The 18,422-nt window shown below is 36.6% G+C and overlaps 1 protein-coding gene across 10 annotated transcripts in view; it reads right to left on the reverse strand.

Annotated features, from left to right (window-relative positions):
- The window catches only part of LOC107138415 (SPHK1 interactor, AKAP domain containing), a 164,740-nt gene that overhangs the window by 117,870 nt on the left and 28,448 nt on the right, over nucleotides 1–18,422 (reverse strand). For 3 of the 10 annotated variants that reach the window (XM_048808664.1, XM_048808669.1, XM_048808665.1), the window contains exon 2: nucleotides 10,609–10,687. The exons of the other annotated variants lie outside the window; for them this stretch is intronic. In XM_048808664.1, the coding sequence (XP_048664621.1) occupies nucleotides 10,609–10,687 (79 nt within the window). The remainder of the gene's footprint in view (nucleotides 1–10,608; nucleotides 10,688–18,422) is intronic. 10 annotated transcript variants of the gene reach the window in all.

The following is an 18,422-nucleotide window of genomic DNA, read 5'->3' on the forward strand; positions in this document are numbered from 1 at the left end:
TTTTTTTTTTTTTTTTTTTTTTTTTTTTTTTTTTTTTTTTTTTTTTTTTTTTTTACAGGGCTAGCAACCCTGGAGTAGGGCACAGGCAAGCTAACAAGTCATGTTTGGGAAGATTGTAGGTTGCTCATCCCTGATCCCATACAGCAGACACAGCATTTCAGCAATCTCTAACTTCTCTGGAGGGGAATCACATTTGACCTAGGCCGAGTTGGTTAGGTCCCAATTCAGTGGATAATGTAAACTTAAAGAAAAGTAGAAGATCAGTCTTGAAAATTACTTAGTTGCCCACTTTGTGACTTTAGATGGAGCACGAGATATATTACTTGTCACCCACCCAAAAGTTGAAGAACTGCTGAACTTATCTAGTAGAAGGAAGAAATGTCAGTTCTACCCACAGAATCCCCCTGTATTACCAACTGGGAGACTCTAGTTGGAAATGAAGGTGCAGATAGGAGTGTGAAAGTTCTGTTGCTTTCTGCGGGGCTCGCTCCATTTGTTCCAAATCTAGGCCTGTATAACTTCAATAGATAAATAAAACAATGTATATCCACACTTATCAATTTGCTGTGAGAATTAAATGGGGAAGCAAAGTCACATGACAAGACTAAAATCAGTGTGCTACTTAATGACAAGCCTTCTGCAGCACCACTGCACCAGCATGGAGGGCAAAGGCTTCTTCTCATTTCCAGAAACATTATCTGTCACTTTCCTGATGTTTAGTGCCCTAAAATATGTACTGAGGCTTTTATCTTAAATCATGCTATAGATGTGGAATTTCAAGAGGTGACCTTACAACCTGGCCCAATGATGGAAATGAAAGTTGAGAGTTTTTGCAGAGAAGCTGTCCCTGGTCTCCAGAGAGGTAGAATGTTCCCTACTCTAGGATGAGGCAGAGTTGTTGGTGACAGGGAAATCATGCATTTATTAAAATGAACTCAAACTGACATTAAAAGAACGGCAATCGAGATGCAGTACAGCCCTATAACTTGCTACTAATGGGTAAGGAAGCAAATTCTTCCTTAGGACACATTCCTTTGATTTTCACAAGAGTTGACAATATTTACTAAGCACATCCTTTCAGACTCCCTTCATGCTGCAACTGTTAAATGTGTTTCAGCAAGAAGGTAGGTAAAGAGGAGAAGACGACACAAAGGCAGCCCATGAAGTAGTGACTTTAAACCAGTCTTCTATAAAACAGCCTCCCTTATTGAAAAAATGTCATATCTGAATAGAGGAAGTGCTGAGGTGCCACTGTACTGCCCCATCAATAATTCATGCAGGTGAATAAGCAGGTCACTTGCAACAGTGAAGATGGTCCAGGGAGCTTTCAGATTTCCCCAGAGACAGAAGTGCCCAGTAACTGGAAACTGGGTCATTTAAATATCACTACTCAAAATCAAAACTTGTCCCATGAACCAGCATCAGTGGTATTGCTTAGGAGCTCATGACTCAGGTCATTCCCCAAAACACTGAATCAGAATGTGCATTTTTATATTAAACTCAGGTGATTTATATGGCCACTAAAGTTTGAGAGTCACTTATATGACACATTGAATTGAATGCACATTCTTATTTGCTCTTGGGCCTTTGTTCAAGTTGTTAGTTCTTTTAGGGACATTGTTCCTCCTCCTCCACCTTCCTCTTTGATAATTCCTGCTCTATCCTTTGGGTCTCAGATAATGACTTCTGGTGCCTCTTTCCTCCCCAGTCCCTGTCAAGGTGACCTCTGCTCCTCTTCAATGTACCACCAAAGCCCTGTGCACATGCAAATACATCCCCACTCCACCTCTTTCCAGCCCTCCCCAACCCAAGAAATGAAATAAGTGCTGTCCTTGTATGTTTCAGCAGCAGCCAGAGCCACATGTCCTGTTATAGCATCTGTCAAAAAGCACAAAGATTTGTAGTATTTGTCTCTCCCTTTAGGCTATAAATTCTAGAAGCACAGGGATGCTTTAGGACCTAGGATAGTGCTGTGCAATGATAGATAATCAAAAAACATCTATTAAGGTTTTTATTTTTCTATCTTTCTGAGCATCCTGCTTAACCTCAAAAGATCAGGCACAAACAAGTGTCTGAATCCAACGCTTAATTTGCTGCAGTGTGACAGATGGTGAGATAAGCTGTGGCCTGAGATGATAATTTAAAGAATTTCCCAGGATAGTTCTAATGGAAAAGGATCCTGCTGTTATTATTGCTAAAATGTCAAGTAAACACAGGGTGAAGTTAAACAATTTTAATAGGTTCTTAAAGACAAGCTTCACTCTTATCTTCTCACCCTTAAAGAGTGCTTCTGGTGAAATGTAGTGATTATCTTCCATTTGATTGTCTCAATCCTATCAAGGGTATCTGCCCTTGAGCTTCATACCAAATCTCTTAATCTCAACACTGGAAAAAAATTAAAACGCAGATCTACCTATCAGAAGACATCTTGAACAAGGAATTGAGATATCTTATTAAAATCAATTTCATAATATACTACAAACAAGAACTTAGAGTATTTTAAAATATGCCTTTGCACAGTTCAAGATGAAATCTTGCTCCAGGGAACGTCTTTATTTTACCCTCATCCAAAGGGATTTACCTGTTAGGTGGAGCTCAGGGGCTTCCGTCCATCTTTCAAAGACTGATTTGTTTTAAAATTCTCATGATGTGTTAGTATCTCCTGTCTTCATGGACTGCCCAGTCTGGGACAGACTCCTGCCTAGACCAAGTTTTAGTTGAGCTCCTGTTAGTTCTCTTCTCAGTTACTCCTGCAATTTGGTCTGCTGAGCCCATTCATCAGTGAATCCTGCTAAGCCAGTTAGCAACTTCCTCATCCCCTGCCCTTGATAGTTTAGTCCTTGGCCTGTCATTAGCAAGAATCTGTTAAGCCCAGATTCCCCCTCCTTACTATCTCCTTTTAGTGATTTTTTTAATCTGCTGACCCTCTCAGTCTGCCTGTAGGCTGTAAAGCCCACTTGCCCATGTTCTGTGGAGTGGAGCTTAGTTCTACACTGATGTCTGTCTCTCTGTCATAGGAGCTTGCATGAAATCTGTCTTGTCATTGTTAACAAGATCTGGTGCAAAATTTTGATTTTTACACTGTGTACTTTTCTGGTTTCAAATATCTCCCAGGCAAGAAGTTTATATGTCCTTTACTTTTAATTTTTATTCTTTTGCTTCCTTATTCAGACCTTTCTTTTCTGGGTCAGAGATGACATGTCATTCATGCAAATTAAATTTATTACCAACTTATTGCTGGCTGAAAGACTTACAAAGTTTGTATTAATTTTGTAGGGTTTTAGTAAATGTATCAGGGAGAACAACTAGTCAAACCTTGAAAGTATTTAGAAACCATCATTATATACCCTGATTCAATATTTAAAGGTGGCTGAGTAACTGTAGAATAATTCCAGACTTTTGCTCTCTTACACCAGCAAAATAAAAATAACAATAATAGCAATATTATGAAGTGGCCAGCCTTTTATTTTCTCAAATAAAGCTTTAAAAAGCAACTGATAACAAAACACATTACTCGGTCTGCTTTTACCATAAAGCTTCAAAGAATGGACATTGAAACAATATAACAAAATTATGTATATAATCTATTAATGATGAATATTCCTTTATAAGAAAAGATAATTGACAAAATTGCTATCAGTTCTGTCCTCAGATCAGTAATGACCTAAGTTGCAGACCTAATCAGTTGCAGACCTAAGTTTGTGAAATGTTTGTAAATGACAATAAAAAATATAAACAGTTCATTCACCATTAGTCATAAAGACAGCAGTCATTCTTAGCAGAACACATGATCTCAAATCAGCTATATTATAATTCAACCTACTAAAAAAAGATGCAAAACAAAGTCATAATAGTTCATTGTTACTTCATTTGGGATATGGTTTGTAAACACCAACAGCTGGTATATTTCCTATTTGGTATATTTCCTATTTTCGACACTAGCTGTGCTGAATTTTTTTATACTGAAAATGATCTTGAGTATTGTTTAATTAAAGCTTTTTTATTAGGCAACTCTAGATCTATCAGATATAGCCAGTGAAATGTGAAACCACATCTTAAACAAATACTATGGAAATAACTAGATAACAATAGAAAAAACCAGTCAAGTAGTAAACTCCCTAATTTAAGAAAAAGGCTGCACTTTCAAACATAAATGTTATTGGTGATTGTGTACATAATATAACATTCATTACACAATTTTATATATGTCAGATACTGTGCATATATTGCAATATACTCATGCATTGCCTCTAGAAAGGAGGTGACGGCAGATGATGTTACGTTGGGTAAAATCACTACTACATAGATTATTAACTTTTATCTTAGAAAGCTGTCCTACAGTCTTAGTCTTCACCAAGATCCCCCAAAGTAATTTTGATGCTATATCCACTTGTTCAGAAAAAAAGATTAAGCCAGAGAGCATGATGGCTTAGCTGTTTGTTCTTCCTTTTGTTAATGAGGACTATAGGGAAATTTTTCAAAACACGTGTCCTATTCATGGCTAGTGTGAAAGTATTATTTTAATGTAAGATAGCAAATACACATAATTGTTTGCTCACTTAATTTTGCATGAATATGTATTAATATGTTAATATCATTAGATGCTTTCTTCAGAAATATGTATCCCTAAAGTTCTTTATTTTTAAAAAGTTGCAGTGGTATATTTTTTTGTGGTCAAAACATATTGTTTGTCACTGCATTCAGCTGTATCAGACATTAGTTCAGATAAACTTAGAATAAGTGCTAGAGTTACCCCTCATCTCCCTTCTGTTTTTGCTCTTCTACCAACCCATGTGGGCAGGTGGCTCACTCTGTGATATAATTCTCCACATCACTTCCACTAGCGATTATCATCATTTGGTGCATCTTTGCACTGTATGGTATGGTTTACCTACTCATTAATTGTGCAAACTTTATAGATGAGAAGTAGTCATGAGGTTAACAAATAATCCAAGGTTAGACTACAGCCAAATTAACAGAGAGATTGGATCTGCTGCTCACACTATACCATGTTATTTTCCTCTGTGACCTCCAGTATTCCTTCTAATTCTTTGCTTCTATAACCACTCCATCTAAATGAGTTCAAATGTAGCCTGTTTCCAGTGCTTTGGCATTTAAGAAAACTAGGCTCAAGTTTCCTTTTTGCTACTTACTATATGTGAAATTGGACTTGTTACTTAAGTGTTAGTTTCCTCAACTATAAGATGCTAGTGATAATAGGGGCTCTGTCAAGGAGTGTCCTAGTGGTTACATGGCATTTCCCATACAGCAGTAGCCCAGTACCCAAGAAAGCAGTCCATATTAAACTGAGAAAAAGTATTTTCTCCTTTACATTTAATTTATTAATCCCTGTATACTTATTTACTTCTAAGGGTCCCCTTATTAGGTTTCAACACATTTTGAGAAGTTAAATGGAATGCATACAGACTTTTTGATGCATAAGCATGAATACTTATCCTAGTGATATTTCTCTTCTCCTTACTCAGACCTGGGTTCCGAAAAAAGTATGCTCTAAAAATTTCTGTACTTATTCTGGCACTTGACGATTATGGAGTTATAAAATAAAGAATACCAAAGACTTTTTGAAGTCCAACAGAACACAATAAAAGAAATCCATTCAATGAGTCTAAGATTGTTCAGGAACATGGTTTTATATCCATTCACATGGGAAAATATCAAGATGATTAAAGAAAAGCTCCAAAGTCTACACAAGATTAATTTGGCATTGGTGAAAACCTGGATTGAAACCGTTTCTAGGGGAAAGTAGTTGTACTGCTAAAATGCTACTTTAATTAGCAACAATTTAGTTAGATTACTCCAATAAATAGATAAAAAATTATTTGGGGGCATCTTCTATTTCTTTCTTCTTCTGTGTTTCTTTTTGCCTTCCTAATTGCCTGGCAAATCCTTTCTTCCAGAGATCCTGGAAGTCAGGCTTCTGTGGGGCTCTGCTTCACTTATAAGTAAAACATCACAGAACAGAACAGAGGAAAGCGCCTGGGGGGAAGAGACAGGATGGGAGCCCAGCTTTTAAAAAAGCAGAGGTAAGAGATGTGCTTGTTAAGAACACAGGCAAGCGCCCTTCTGATGTGTCTGGTGATTTCCATGTAGAGTGTGGATTTTAAAAATTTTTGGATAATTAAGTGAAGGAATGCATTTTGTTGATCTCTCAAATGTTATAGTATTCTGTTGGCAAAAATAATGCACATTTCATATGTTGCTTCTTGGAGTGTAAATCCATGGCTTTTCTGGGGAATCATCTGGACAGGCTTTTTAAGGCTCTCAGCTGCATAAGCCTGTTACCCATCAATGCCTTTTAATGGGATTCTATTCAAAGGATAGAAACAAAAATAAAGACATGTGCATTGTTATTATTAATTGAAAAGCACCCTGAAAACTATATGTTCATCAATGTGTCCATGGATGGAGTTAGTATGCAGATATGAAGATGACTCCCCTTCACCCAAAAATACATCAGGGACACCATACCCCTGTTAACTGAAAACAGTTGAATACAAAATATTACAATGCATAGCTATCAACATAGGGGACAGCTTCTCACATAAAAGGGCTGATCCAGTCATTCTGTGCTGAAAAGCTTGTAATAGTGCACCATTTCAGGCCAGCAAAGTTGTAAGCCCTTGAGAAGCACCGTGTAGAGCTCATCTGCCTGGACTCCCTGTTGTCTCTGACACTCAGATCCCTCTGCATTCCGCCTACCTCTCTCTTCACTCTGGCCACCCTTTGCTTTTGCTTTCCTAGAACAGACCAGGCATGGCTATGGTTTGGAGCTTCATAAGGTGTTGTCCCAGCCGGAACCTGCTTTGCTGGAGATCTGCAGGTCTCTCAAATGCCACCTCTTCAGTGACACTTCTTCCCCTGACTACAGTTTCTGCAATTGCCCTCTAGACCTCCCTGTCTCTGGATTCCTAACATCTCCTACCCTGCTCTATTTTCTCAGTATCCATATGATGTTCTAACATTTCATAGAATGTATTAACTTCCTGCATCTATTATTTATTACCTTCCTCTCCCCCCCTGCCCTCACTGCTTACAGGTTATAAACTCCATGAATGTAGCTATCTATGCTGGGTTTAATGATATAGTCCCATTCCAAGAATATGGCATAATAGGAGCTCAGCATAGTAGGAGTATATATAATAAGAGCTCAGTAAACATTTCTTGAGTCAATGAGTTAATTAAAGCATTGGTCATACAAAGTTTCATACTCACGAAAACATGAAAATATTAACACTGGTCACCTTAGGGTGATGGGGTTATTTGTGATATTTTCTTTCTTGTTCCTTTTTGCAGTTCCTGTACATTTTGTATATATTATTTTGTGGCCAGATAATGTTTTCTATTTTTAAATGGGTGATAGAAAGACCTTTGGAAATTTGGTGGTTATGAACAAATTAAGAAATGCAAAATTCTATCGTGTTTACAGCTCTAAGGAATTTCTCTGGTTAGTAAATAACTTTTTCCTTTCAAATCACATGAAGTTGGTAACCCTCACATATATGGGATTGCTTTAGCGAGGACTTCTCACGGGTCCTACGGAGGTGACAGACATTTCAGCCAGCACAGTCAAAGTGGACCAATGTGACTGGAGAAGCCAGCAGATGTTACCTTAAACTGGAAGCACCCTTCATAACACAAGCTTCACCTGTCTGAGAAAAACATTTGCAGTTGCCTGTGAGCTATGCCTTGCCTCCTTTATGTTTCTGGGGTGTGACTTTTGAAGGATTTTTTAACTCTGTAGATAATTGATGAAATGGATTCACCTGGGACTACCCTGTGCAGTACCTCACCAGCTCTGGGTAATGAGACTTAGATCAGGAGCTGAGGCTCTTGGAGGCTGCCAGCCAAACTTTCTGGCACAGTATTAAAGGATATTATCATTCCATGAATACATATCCCCTGAGAAGGAGCACCTCCTGATGCGTAAGAATGGCCAAAACTAATGGCTTCATTTTTCCTTAACAATTTTAATGGACTCAAGAATTTTATTGAGCTCTTTATTGGGTACATTAGAGTATTTTTAAAAAATATCCAAGCCAGGAGGATGATTTTGAAGAAATACTAAAACAATCTCAGCATGTTGGAATGGGCCTGAAGAACAGTCCTTAGGTAAGGTTTGGGGGATAACCTTGGCCAGGTAATTCCTGCTAGCAGGCATTTTGGCATATATATTAAGATTTAATGATCAACTTTGCAAAATGAACTTGGAGTTGTTATTATTACAGTTGTAGATTATTTCCACATGGTGCAAGTAACTCAGTTCCTTATTTAAATGAAAATCAATGTATTTTCATTTTATGACTTTAAAAAGTGAAGCTTGTTAAATGTCAAACATTATAAATAAAAATCGAATAAGCTTAAAATAGAGATAGTTTTATATCAAAAGCACAGCAATGAGAATATAACAGGACTCACAAACTGAGAGCCATATCGGCCTGCACAGTATTAAAATATTTTAATTTAGCTGCCAACACTTGGAAAGTGAAAGAATGTATCCCCCGCAAAAGACCACGTTTATGTTTTCTCTGGAACAAACAGTAAATCAGGCTGCACTGGGCAGTAATTGGTGAACTTGGGACCTCTCTAAAGCATGCCTTCAGAGTCTGCTGCCCTCCTTTTCATTATAAGTATTGGCCTGGAAAATATTTGATTATGTGACCCCAGATAAAACATCTGGGACATATTTTTAATCTCAGATTTTCCTTCCTGGATTTTCTTGTTTTTGCCTTTTTTTTGGGGGAGGGGGCTTTATTTTTTTAGAGCAGTTTTAGGTTCACAGGAAATTTAAGATGAATGTACAGAAAGGTCCCCTGTTGGCCATGCCTCAGCCCCCACACGGCCTCCCTGTCGCCAACATTTCCCCAGGGAGAGCTGCACTTATGGGCTTTGGTAAACTACACACTGAAGATGGTAATCACCCAATATCCTCAGTCTGCACCAAGGTTCACTTTTGTGCTGTATGTTCTATGGGATTAGAGAAATAAATAATGAATGACATGTATATATTATTATAGTATCTACAGGGTATTCTCATTACTCTAGAAATCCTCTATGCTCTGCTTATTTGACCCTCCTCAAATCACCCTCAAATTTTTAGAATTGTATTAACTATTCCATGAGTTAGTTTTGTTCTCAGAATATTTTTAAACTTATGTTGCATTTTGAAAGAAAGCACACAATGTCTGCCAACTGGTCAGTTCTCCATAAATGTGGTTGGGACAATAATGACCTCACTTTAAACAATCTTGTGATTTTTCTTTAAGTAAGCCATGTAAAAATAAAGATCATCTTTTAATTTCGATTTCCCACTTTAGGATGTGAGGGTCTCTAGTTCTGAGATACAAGTTTTAGGGAACCTATCAGAGATATCAGGTAGATGGAAACAATGTATGCCAGAAATGGAATCTTCCTGCTTTTAAAAATCATTATAAAGTTTGTGTAAATTATAATTGCAATATTTGAAATCAGTAGAATGAAGGAAGCTATGATGTATAACAACACCTATACATTAAACCCAGGAGAAGATTATCAGTTGACTTAAATATGTCAAATTTCAACCCTTCTTCTTCCATGTGGTATAGTGAAAATACCACTGTGTACTAGAAATAAAAGACTTGAATTGGGGTCCCAACTCTGTCATTTTCATCAGTTTGGCCTTAGGAAAGTTACTTAATCTTTCTGAGATCTGGTTTCCTCATCTGTTACATAAGTACAATTAGTAGATAATATCTACTTCACAAGATTCCTTGTTGCCGAATCTCAGTAAATAGTAATAAACACAGTTAATCGAGCACCTGCTTTCTTCCAGTCATTGTGACAGGATCTTACATTGGTTGCTTCAAATTCTCCCAGCATCACGGTGGGGCAGGTGCCCTTAGCTTATTATAGGCATAAGAAGACTGAAGGCTTGGCACCCTCTCAGAGTAACAGTTTATCAAGACGCTTCTTTGGAGTCTAAACGGAGACGGGCCTGCCCCCTGCCTGTGCCCTTTCCCAGATGCTCTGCTGACTTCATGCTTTTGTTACATGCTGTGAACTGTTTTTCCTGTGGGCCCTTCCACAGGATTTGGACACTCAGGTCTATAGAGAACAATGCAGGCCAGAGTGAGGGTTGGCATAAGATCCCTCCATGGCTGCACCTGGTTTATGTCTACTCCTGTTGAGAGAAGAGGGCTATTTTGGGGTCATGGTGTGGGGGGGTATTACCAAACATCATCAGGCCTGGGGTTACATAAAAATGAAATAGAAAATTATATTTATTTTATGATTTGAGACATGAGGAAAGCTCTGCCTGAGTATAAATTTCTGCCACCTGTCCACCTTGATGCTTAAAACTGTATTTTTGTCTTGCAGTCATTCGAGATAGGGAGGGTAGCAGGGTCCTGAAGGGATGGGCACAGAAGGGGTGAAATGTTCCAGTGAAGAAGAGGTCAGGTGCAAAAGTACTGTATACCAGGAAACCTGTGAGGTCAAGGTCAAAGCCTCAGGGTGAGCACCCGGGAGGCTCACAGGATGCTGGAAGGAAAGGGGATGCCCTGATCACAACTTGGATTTTTAATCCCCTGGACCCCACGCCCCACAACCAACCTGGATTCCTGCGAGTGTCTCTTGGCAGGCAGGGCAGCAGAGAGGCAGATAGGAGAGTTTGGTTCAACTACCCACATGGCTGATGGAGAGGACCACACCCACCATAAAGGAGTTAAAACACCAGCAGATTTGGAGAGGAAGCAAGAGAGGAGAGGGTGGGGGAAAAAAGAAACAGCAGTTTTAGTATCATTTAAGAGGAATGACACAGATTCACAGTCGGCTGTCTTTTAAAAAAGCACAAAAGTAGCTAAATCATGAGTTTGAAACAATAGTATTTTAATTTTTTAACTCAGAAAAGGGTTCCAAGATTACAGATGTTTTTCAGTGGTATCTATCTTGGGTCATGCTGAATTTATGTTTGTGATTGAGCTTCACATCTTTAATGCATCAAAAGGCAATTTACATTTTGCAGATAAGAATTTGACCTGTCGCATGCATATCTGCAAGGGAGAAACACCCTTTTGTGTTTCTCAAGCTTAATGTTTTAAAAGGGAATAACTAGGCAACAGATCCAGCTTCTTTGAAGGCTTTGTAAATAAGATTTCTACCCCATGTATGCATCCAAGTCATATTAATAATTCCCTTTTCAGTGCCAATCAATAGTATATCACTTCAAATCTCAGAAGTTGTAATATTACTATAAGTATGAAAAAGAATACTATCTATAGGTCAATCTATTTATTTATCCATTTATCATCATCATCATCATCATCATCATCATCATCATCATCATCAATTTATAAGCAAAGAGTAAAAAGGAAGCAGTGAAACAATCTTCACATCTCATTGCCCAGTAGCCATTTTGCTGTCTGAATGAAGATAACAGAGAAGAAATAAGGTAGGAAATTGTTTGAGCCATCAAAGCAGAAAATACCAGGTGTAGGAAAGGGGTGGTAGCAACAGATATGAATGAGCAACCACGGAGTCACGGAGTCACATGAGAGCTTCAATCGAAGCCACTCACTCAGGTCTATAATTCTTCTGAAAGCTATTGCACGTTTATTCCTAGAAAGTGATCATTTATTTGTAGCATTGTAAATGTTTTTCCTTTTCAAGTTTCATTTTTTGTTTGTGACTCATATGAAACTATAGTTTATCAAAGTGTTTGATTTATATTCAGCCAATGTGCTAAATTCATTTATTAAGTGAATAAATGATTTATCTGCAGATTATTTTGTATTTCTAGGTACACAATGAAATGAATTGCAAATGCTGACAGCTTTAGTTTCTTCTATATACATATACACTTTTTGTTCTTGTTATTGCTTTACTGTGGTAGCTGGAATATTCAGGAAATGTTGAATAAATACATTAATGTAAAAATCCTTAAATTTATACCACTATGTACTATGTTTGCTGTAGTATTTTTCTTTGTTTGTTTGTAGATACTGTTTACTAAGTTAAGGAAGTCCTTGTCTATTTCTACTTAAAACATTTTTTTCTAGTACTTTTATTCTATTACTTATGATAGAATATTATATTTTATCCAGTGCCTTTCTGGATTTCTCAAGATAATCAGATGATTTTTCTCCTTTAGATTATTAATATTGTTGATCATAATAATTGATTTCATTAAGCCAGGCTTAGAGGTGTTTATCTTCTTTTATTTTCCATATGAGTTTGCATTCTATTGGAATTATCTGTTTTATTGAAACATACTGAATCATGGGCTCAACTCTCCAGTAGAACTATCTGGGAGTACAGCATTTTTTTTTGAGGGAAAGTTTACAATCAAATAATCAAATCTTTGATTTTTTTTTTTTTTGGTACCAGGGATTAAATCTAAGGGCCCCTAACCATTGAGCAATATTGCCTTTGAGACTGAGTCTCACTAGGTTGCTTACAGCCTCCCTGAGTTGCTGAGGCTGGTTTCAAAACTGCCATCCTCTTGCCTTAGCTTCCAGAGCTACCAGGATAAGAGGTGTGCACCACCACCATGCCTGGCTAAATCTTTAATCCTTATACACCATTCATGGCTTCCATTTCTTCTTGGGTTATTTAGGTAAGTTACGGTTTTACTTGAAATTACCTGTTTTATTAAATTTTTTTTGTAATTTTTGTCTCAGGTATCTGTAGTAATCTTCATTTTTTGTCATTCCTACAATTGTGTTTTTGTTCTATCAAATTAAATATCTCAGGGATAACTTGATTTGCTTTTCTAAGGACGAATCTTTGATTAGTTTGTCCTCTTTGGTCTATATTTACTTTCTAATGTATTAATTTCTGGTCTTATTATTATTTCTTTTTCTCACCTTCTTTAGAGTTCTTTTGTTTTTTTCTAATGTTTACTGTACCATGTTTAGCCTATTTTAAAAAATGCATCCATTTATGTTTTTATCATATAGTGCTTTTATCTGGATTCTATGTTTTGAAATGTGCCAATTTTTATTACCCATATATTATAACTATTTTATAAATTGTATTATAGATATGCAGGTACATGTATATTTGAAATTGCATTTTAATTTTTATTTATATGAAAAATTTTAATTTATGTTTACATTGATGATTTCTGGTTGAATTGCTTTGTGCTCATGTAACATGTTTTGCATGCCATTCATGTTTGGTCTTTGTATAAAATTCCTTTATAACCCAGTATAGATGGTCAATTTCTGTAAACACTGTATGCATTTGGCAGTTTGGGGTTGTATTATCCAATATATGTTTATTAAAATATATTGGTTTTGATGTTCAAATAATTCTAAATCCATATTGAATTTTTTTTCAGGGGGGATAATTTTTCTTTGTCCATTTTCACTGACTTAATTTTGAGGCAATTTTGTTGGATGAATACAAATATTATCAATTTTGTTAGATGAATACAAATATTGTCTTATATTTAATTTTTCTTGACACCATGGGGCATTATTAATGTTGTTTATACAGCCAATACTTATTTAGATTTACTAAATATTTAAAACATTCTTTACATTTTATTTTTTCCATACTGCAGACCTCACATCTGGGACTGCCTTTCTTCTGCATGGAGTAAATCTCCTATAATTTTATGTAATGAGAAGTAATGCTCTTGGTGTTTGTATGAATATGTATTTATCCTCATAAGATATTTTCACTGAATATAGAATTCTAAACTGGAGATTTTTTTCCTTTGACTCACTGAAGATGCTGCTTCCTCATCCCTGGTAGCCTCTCGTTGCTTTTGTGATACCAGGAATCAGTGTGATTATTATTTTTGATGGTTTGTGTCTTTTTTTTTTACCAACTGCTATTAACAATTTTCTATTATCATTGGTGGTATGATGATGTTTAGCTGGTAATTCCTTATTATCTTATCTATTCTTTAAGTATTTTAGTATGTTTGAAAATATTTTATTACCCATTTTAATCACTTTCATCAAGAGGATTGATAAATAACTTTGTTACACTACTAGAGCTAAAACTCACCAGCATTTAGAAGTTACCTGAAGCTGTTTGGAAGAGTCACACACAGAAAGGACAACAGTACCAAGGCTTTGAAGGCTGAGAAAACATGGGAGGATGAGGGACATCTAACAATATTTGTGAGCAGAGAAGACCCTACTAGAAGAACAAGCTTATTGCCTGAACAGCTTTTCATAAAGAATTAGAAGTAGTTGGATTGACAAGGAATTAGACAATTATTTTGCCTAGAGATACATGGTTATGTGATCATTTTGAGCTATAGCAATGAGCAGTAGTGAAAACAACAGTAACAGTAATTACTGTACAGGTGGAGCATCCCTTACCAGAAACCTCAGCACTGGAAAAGTTCTGACTCTTAGATGTTTTCAGAGCTTGGAATAATTGCATATGCATGTTGAGATATCTTGGGAGTAGAACCCAGGTCTAAACATAAAATTCCTTTGTTTTGTATATACACGGCCCAAAGGTAGATCTTACTGCCCCCTGGCACATGCAGTCAGGTGTTGAGTTTTCTACTTGGATGTCATTCTAGTGCTCAGAAAATATGGGATTTCAAAGTATTTTGGATTAACAGGTATTTGAGTTAGGGATGCTCAACCTGTAGGTCACCCCTTAGAAATTCAATAAAACATCTTCATTTTTTAAATGTAGATCATAATTAAGATGACCATGAAGCTTACAGTTTTCATAGCAGACCTGATTGAAAATCATTTTATGAACATCAAAAACAAATATTTGACACAGTAGGTGTCCTGATTTTTAGTTTAAACAAATGCAGTCTTCGTATACACTTAGTGTGCAATCTGTTTCTGGAAAGCAACATGCTTCAGAGGAAGTTTATCCCGATACAATACATCAAAATGCTCAGGTATTTCCGAGTTATTGATAACCTTATTAAGTATTAATTTCATGTTAAAAATTCAATATAATAGCAGTCTATCGTTGTGTGTACAGTTTTAATTTTTCAGAAAGAGCTCAGGTGAGTGGCTTAAATTCAGACTGCAGATTGGATGTGTGCTGCCTCTCGGCCAGGTCTAAATTGCTTTCACCACAAAGCGCTTTTACCTTGATGGAGGTTGAGTAGCACAATCCAATATGTTAGAGAGGGAAGTAGAATGATCAATCTTTTCATGACCCTTCAGTCAAATTCAGTTAAAAAAAAAAAAAAAGCAACTTAAAAATGATCAGGTTTTAGAATGAGATTCAGAAATAAAGGAAAGAATTAATATCTCCCTTCTCTTTTCTCACAATAATTCATTCAACTAAAAGGAAGGAAATCATTTAAATCACTAATAAGAAGACAAAATTTAAATCACCATTTCAAATCCTAAACTCTAAGCACTGAGCTTACAAAGGGAAAAGTATTCTACATTCATTTTCTACTTCATGAAAAAAAGCATGTGAGCCAAGTCAACATTTAAAATATTCTCACAAGATAACTAGGCACATTTTACAGTATTTGTCCAAGTATTTTATATCTGAAGGAAAAATTTTAGTTAAAAATAATAATAAAATTTTCATTTGGGCAGTACTTCAGGTTTTGCGATAATCAATATTACTGACAAAATTATATCTTTGTACAATTTGTAAATGAACCATTTTAAAGCCAATCACCTATTTAAAGCATTATTCAACCCACCTAAAAAACATGTTTTTAAAGATAGTATAACAACTTTTTTTCCTCTTTCTCATTTATTTATTTTTAAATTAATTTCAGAATACAAGTGTATTTCCTAGGTACCAGGCATTTGTGAGTTATTGATAATCTTATTAAGTCTTAATTTCATCTTATAAATTCAATATAACAATATTCTATCATGTGTGCAGTTTTAATTTTTCTTTCTGAAAAATCTGATTGCATTTTTTCAAACATTTTTATCTCAATTACTGTCGCATTGCTGACACGACTTTCTTATTTTGTTCATAACCCAATCCATTTTCTTTCAGAAGATGGAATCAAGGTTCAGAAATGGGACCAGCATTTGTGCCTGAAGGTTAGCAAGAAATATGCTTTCCATTCACCCACCAGTAGTCACTTCCGAGATAAAACTTGGTGGAGTAAGAACCCTTTGCTTTCTGAAGGTAGATAATGAGAATAAAGTAAGTGGAACACCAATTCTTAGAAAGTTACAACTCAAGGGCAGCTTTTACTAATAGGTGCTTCAGGTATCAGGGCCCATTTGAATCAAAACAACAAAAGAAGGTTGGTTACTAAAAAGACCATCCAATGAATATGACATAAATATGCATTTCAGGTTTCATAACTCCAAAATTCCCAATGAGCCAAGGTTCAAGGAACTTTGGTTTGTTCTTGGAAACTGAATCTCATCCTTTCCAGGGGAAGCGGGCACAGATTTTACAGAGGTCGGGCAGATGAATGTATCCCCTCATTATTAGGAAAGCTCAGCCGTTGGCATAGCAGCCTTCACCGCTGCCTCATTAGATGCCACTGAGAAAGGGAACCCAGGGCAGAAAGTGAGCATATCCAGCCAGAGCAATTATGCAGAGACTTCGGGGCTTAGTCCTTAAAACTGTTGTTTTCTTATTTATCAAATGTTAGGGGTGTTATGAACATATTTCTGAGAGAAAACCTGTTTCCTTTTTTTTTTTTTTTGCAAATTATAGCTGCAAACAGGTGACAGAGCTTCCATGTGGCACAGGAGAAGGGGGTAAAAAAGAAAAAAAAGTCCAGTGTTAAGGAGCCATTGTTAATGGGTGCTCAGGGAGGACACTCAGCAGGTCACCATCTATGAGCCAGTTCCTAGGCAGAGCAGAACAGATTGTGTCCCATATAGAAGAGAGTTGTGGTTAGAATGTCTTCCCTTCTGAAGGATTAGTTAAGCCAAGATGTGTCAACCCAGAGAACAAAACCTACTGTGAGATAAGATTACTCACTTATATATTTACTTTTGTCGTGTTTACATTACCGTTTCCCAAGGAATCTGACATAAGTGTGTCAAATGCAATGACATGCCAGTTGTGACAGAGCTAGAAACAAGAGCTGGTAGAGTTTGGATCTGAGGTGTCCCCAAAGGCCCAAGCGATTAAAGGTCTGGTCCTCAGAATGGTGCTGTTGGGAAGTGGAGGGGCTTTAGAGGGGGCACCTCCTGGGAGGTCTTTAGATCAATGGGGATGTGTCCTTGAAGTGGGTTATGGGAACCTGGTCTCTTCTTCTTCTTCCCTTGGGGCCTGAGGTGAGCAGTTTTGCTCTGCCACATGGTCCTACCATGACGTGCTGCCATAAGCTCAGAGCCACAGTGCCAACTAATCATGATTAAAGCCTTTAAAACTGTGAGCCAAAATAAACTTCTTCTCCACAATAAAATTGATTATCTCAGTTATTAGCATAACTGAAAACTGACTAATCCAGGAGCCAGGAGGAAGCTTCATGTATATTAGTATTCCTGATGACTATTACATGATTGCTTGGATGGCGGAATTCTCTATTGCTTCAACAAATAGTCATGGTAACATGTCCTAGACCTTGTCATGGGTTCAGATTTACTTCTGAGTTTTTCATTTATTGAAGCAAAGTTTTCTAGAAACTACACAAGCATTAGATCTTTCCTGAAATATGAGATCAAAATGAGATTCCTTTCTAATCGTTTGTTAACAGCTCCCATTAGCCAATTTATAAGCATAATAGGCAGAAAGATCTTAATCCTTCTAAGTGATCATAAAACTAGGTAGAAATCTGTGTGCACACTCATTCTTTTAATCCTCTACAAATGACTACTGAACCTCAAACACTGCAAGTTACTCGAGATACGGCAGTGAATGAGCAGACAAAACCCAGCTCTGTGAGTTTATGTTGTATTGGATGAGACAGACAAAAAAAGCCACATGGTAAAACAGGCCAAAGATAAGGAAAATAACCTTTGATATTACTCTTACAAGGTAAGTATTTTCACGTGGGTTGTCTAGTTCTCCCTACACATGAATAATGAGGACTAGGTCAGGAACTATTCAGAAACACATTCAGGGTAGTTAAATAATTTTGCTAAAGTCACATAGTAGGGCACAGAACATGATTTAAAACCCATGTCTTCCAATCCCATGCCTTGGAATTTTTCCATTAGAAAGCACTGTGTATCATACAGCCAAAAAGTGCATTGAATGGTCCCAAAGAGCTGTGTTGGATATCACGGGGAAGAAAACATGTAGAAAACCTGACACAGAAAGTGTATCTGAATATTTTAGGGTTTTCCACTCACAGCCTCACACAAAGCAGGATGCAACTGGTGGGAGCAGAATTAAGCAGCTGGATAATTAGTAATAGAACACCTGTTTTTCTCATTATTCTCCTTTTCCAGTTTTTTTTTTTTTTTTTTTTTTTTTTTTTTTTTTATTAAAACTGCTTCCAGAGGGCTTTGACTTCATTTAACTTCCTGCAGGTACTTAGTTACTTTTTT

This window comes from Marmota marmota, unplaced genomic scaffold, assembly GCF_001458135.2.
Source record: "Marmota marmota marmota unplaced genomic scaffold, marMar, whole genome shotgun sequence".
NCBI lineage: Eukaryota > Metazoa > Chordata > Mammalia > Rodentia > Sciuridae > Marmota > Marmota marmota.